The 4,287-nt window shown below is 37.2% G+C and overlaps 1 protein-coding gene across 1 annotated transcript in view; it reads left to right on the top strand.

Annotated features, from left to right (window-relative positions):
- ADAL (adenosine deaminase-like) overlaps window positions 1-4,287 on the top strand; it is a 36,132-nt gene that overhangs the window by 25,896 nt on the left and 5,949 nt on the right. Inside the window, exons 7-8 of the mRNA XM_006831721.1 lie at window positions 909-989; window positions 2,908-3,046. Of these exons, the coding sequence (XP_006831784.1) occupies window positions 909-989; window positions 2,908-3,046 (220 nt within the window). The remainder of the gene's footprint in view (window positions 1-908; window positions 990-2,907; window positions 3,047-4,287) is intronic.

Genomic DNA, 4,287 nt, shown 5'->3' with positions numbered 1-4,287 from the left:
TTATTTCATTTGTTAATTTGATGGAAACTTTTTTTTAATAATCATGAGTGTCCCTGAAACACTTCAGTTCTCCTTATCTGTGTCAGGGCAAGTGTATGGATGAAGAGTGGAGAATGTGTAAAACCTCCATTTCTGAGCCAGGTTTCCCTCCACCATAGATGGCTTGGCTGTAGACTGGACTGGAAATCAGGACACTGTGTTTTAGCCCTGGCTCTCTCCTAAAGTATTGATTTTCATCTTTGATTTTTGTAAATTTGGTCACATTTAACTTTTCTGGGCCTTGTTTATTTATAAAAATGTCATAATAGGACTTGTTTTTGTTGTAAAGTGCCGTCAAGTCCAACCCATAGTGACCCTGGTATAGGGTTTCCAAGGAGCAGCTGGTGAGTTTGAACCACCAACTTTGCAATTCTAAAGACTTTGCATTCTGATGCATTAACCCACAGTGCCATGATAGATAGGACTAGATATATAGATTTCCTTCCAGAAATAAAATTTTGTGATTACTGTATCTAGCTTGGAATCCTGGTGTGGCACTGTAGGATAGGTACTAGACCGCTATCAGCGATTGAGACCCACCAGCCACTCTTATGAAACTCTGTAGAGGGATGCTATGAATCGGAATTGAATTGATGGAACTTAACAATAACAACAATAACATTATTAGTTTAGATGATTGACTTCACTGGTACTTGATTTAAGAATCCCAAGGGCAGGACTTGTGTCTACTTTGTAATTCCCAAAGTGTCCAGAACATTGTAGGTGCTTCATAACAGTTTAGTAAATGTGTATATGAATTAATCTGCCATTTTTCTGCCATTGTTATAGTTTTTTGTTTATTGGTGCAGAGTACCAATAAACAATGTTTAGAATTCTCATGCATCCTCATTTTAATGTTTATTTTCAAGGCAGGACAAGCAAAAGACTTCTTGGAACCTCTTTTGGAAGCTAAAAAAGCCGGTCTGAAATTGGCATTGCATCTTTCAGAGGTAAATAATACTGTCTTAGGCTACAGAGAGCAAATTACAATGGAAAACAATATTATTTTTAAATGACTAAAATGAAACATAGCTTAAAAAAAATTTTTTTTAAAGGGGAAAGTGGAATTATGTTTAATGTTAATGAAAATGATAAAGGCATGACTTGCTTTAGTCCCCAGTGTTACCATTTGTATCTTTTTATGGCTATTGACTCGTAGTCCAGCTATGGATACAAATAGCTCAGTGAAATCTTATTTGAGAAAATGCCTGGATTGCCACCACCAGTCTTGTCACTCACTGGCAAGCTGACCTCAGGAGGAACAACAAAGCATGTCATGTGTCCTCCTTGTGGAAGGGACCTGAATGCATCATATGCAATGGCAAGAAAGGAAGTGACTTGTCCTTGGTGTCATGTTGTAGGGCTCAGGAAGCTCCTGTGCTGTTGATCCCCCAACCTTTCAGACTCTAGCTGCTTGGCAGCATGAACACAGGGGCAGATAGTGTGCAGATAAAGGCTAGAGAAGTCAGTTTCTTAAGTATATGATTTTGAAGGGAAAAAAGGGGCTCTCCTGTGCTTTTCTTCATTTTACAGATGGATTTACTTTCTATCTCAGTTTTACCTTTGTTAAGTGCAGGTAGTAATATTGTACTTACTTTACAGGATTATTGTGAGTATTAAATGGAGTGGTATATAAAGGTTAAATAGTATGGATTAAAGATTTTTTTAAAAACCCACAGACCTTCTTGCCAATAGTTGTGTTTTTCATGTCTGAAGACAGAGGGGTTTGATTGGTGGTGGTGGTGGTGGTGGTAGTTATGCGTTGTTGAGTCTGTTCCAACTCATAGTGACCCTTTCTAGGATTTCTAAGGCTGCAAATCTTAATGGGAGCAGAAAGCCCCATATTTCTCCTATGGAGAAGATGGTAGATTCGAACTACTAACCTTGTGGTTAGCAGCCCAACTCATAACTTCTGTGCTACCAGGACTCCTTGGGGTTCAATTGTGATTAAGTGTTGTTGAATCAGTTCCGACTCATAGCAGCCCTTTATAGAGTTTCTAAGGAGCAGCTGTTGAGCTTGAATCGCTGACCTTATAGTTCAAATTGACCTTTCAGTCCAGCGCATTAACCCAATTGAATTAAGGATCGGTAATTTAGTGGCCAGTCTCACAAACCTATACAGGGTTGCTGTGAGTCAAAGCTGACTCGATGGCTCACAATAAGAACAATTTAGTTTTGTTGTTAAGTGCCGTCAAGTCGGTTCTAACCCATAGCAACCCTGTATAGGGTTTCTGAGGAATGATTTAGTGGCAGAACTTAAAATTTCTAGGATCCATGTTTCTACACTTTGTCTGTAACAGACCCTTCATCTTCTAGCTAACCTGATGCCTGACTGAAGTCACTGGTTGATATCATGAATAGCCCTAGTCACTATGACCTCTGGTTTTTGTGGACAGCATCAGAACTTGCTCATCTTTTGAAACCTTTTCCTTAGTTTCTATTGTATATCTCATGTGGGACTTATATGAGAATTTATGTAAAAATACAGAGAGTAAGTCTTATTATTATTTTTAGAATCCTGACTTGGCACTGTAGGATAAGCACTGAACTGCTAATCACAAGGTGGGAAGTTCAAGCCCACCAGCAGCTCCTCAGAAACCCTATATAGGGTCACTCTGAATAGGAACCAACTCAGTGGCAATAATATTATTATTGATTTTAGAATTATTAGGGTCATTGAACTGAATCTAGAATATTGGGGAGTGACTGGAAAGATAAAAAGTGAAGAAAGCTGGAAATGTATAAGTACATAAGCTCAGAGGTAACTTACTCAAAATGACAGAGTACCTGTCTATAGCAAAGAAATGCTTCTTAAAGGACCATTGAAAGAGATCATTGATCCTTTTCTCACTTTTTATTTTTCTTGAGATTCCATGCCAGAAAAAAGAAACACAAATGTTCCTGGATCTGCTTCCAGACAGAATTGGGCATGGGACATTTTTTAAGTCCTCTGAGGAAGGATCCCTGGATCTGGTGGACTTTGTGAGGCAACATCGGATACCACTGGGTAAGGCTTACTGTTTCAGGTCTTCAGACAACCTCTTCCTCCCACTCTCCCAAAAGTGCTGTACTAAAAAGCAAATATCATTTAGAAAATAAAAGATGCATGGTGTGTGTGTTTTCTGAGCCTCATTTAGTTACCGAAAGTTTTAGTTTCTTCTAGAATAGAAGTTCCATGAGGGAAAGGAACTTGTCTTTCTTGACTACTGCTACATTCCCCAGTGCCTAAGATAGTATCTTACCCTCATTACTTACCTATTGAAGGAATAAAGGTTGCTTAGTATTTTGAAATGGCATTAATGTAATTAACATGTTATGAAAATATGTAACATTCACTTAAAAATTAAATGTAGAAAATTCCAAGTATATCTTACATATCTATTGATCAGTACACACTTGTCTCTCTTCATTTATATACTTGAAGCAGTTTTTATTTAACAACAAATATTTATAGAGAACTTAACCTGCTCCAGGCACTGCTAGTTGCTGGAATTAGAGCAGGAAATGAAACAAACAGACATGGTTCTTTTTCAAGGCACTTCTATTCCAGTGGAAGATAGATAGACAGCAAGTACATAAGAGAATATTTTTATTTTGTTAGGAAAATTCAACAGGCTGATAATAATAGTGATTAGATAACCCCTTTAAATTGGAAAGTCTTACGAAGAAGAAAGCATTATGCTAAACAATGTTTTACTAAATGAGCAATTTGCTGAATTTACAAATTGACCAATTTGCAAAAACACGTGTGTGAGTAGAATTTTCAGTTCACATCAGATGTATTTTTTCTTTTTCATAAGGAAATTTTCAAGTATAGAAATGTAGAATTATCAGTCCCCACATATGCGTCATTAGGTTCAACAATTTTACATATTTTGCTAATCTTATTTCTTTAATTCTACCCTAATTTTTGTGATATGAAGATAAAATGGTCAACTAAACTTAACAGAAATCTTCAAAAGCTGTTGAAATCCAACTGTCTCATTTGTGAAATGACACAGTATCTGGGATTTGATCTTATGTGTGTTTTTGTTTGTTTTTTTCCTGGAATAATTTAGAACAAAACCAATATATTGTGTCATTTCACAAACGATTTGCTGTCTCTTAGACTGAGTGACCCTGTGTTGAAGCTGCTTAACCCAAATGGCAGAGGCCATCATCAGTCAGGTTGTGGAGGAGGCCAGTACAGGAATTTATTCATAGTAGAAGCTGTGGGGATCATGACAAGCTATGGACAACATTGCAAAG

The sequence above is a fragment of the Chrysochloris asiatica genome, unplaced genomic scaffold, assembly GCF_000296735.1.
Source record: "Chrysochloris asiatica unplaced genomic scaffold, ChrAsi1.0 scaffold00004, whole genome shotgun sequence".
In the NCBI taxonomy this organism is placed as follows: Eukaryota; Metazoa; Chordata; class Mammalia; order Afrosoricida; family Chrysochloridae; genus Chrysochloris; species Chrysochloris asiatica.
This window is presented reverse-complemented; position numbering and strand designations above follow the sequence as displayed.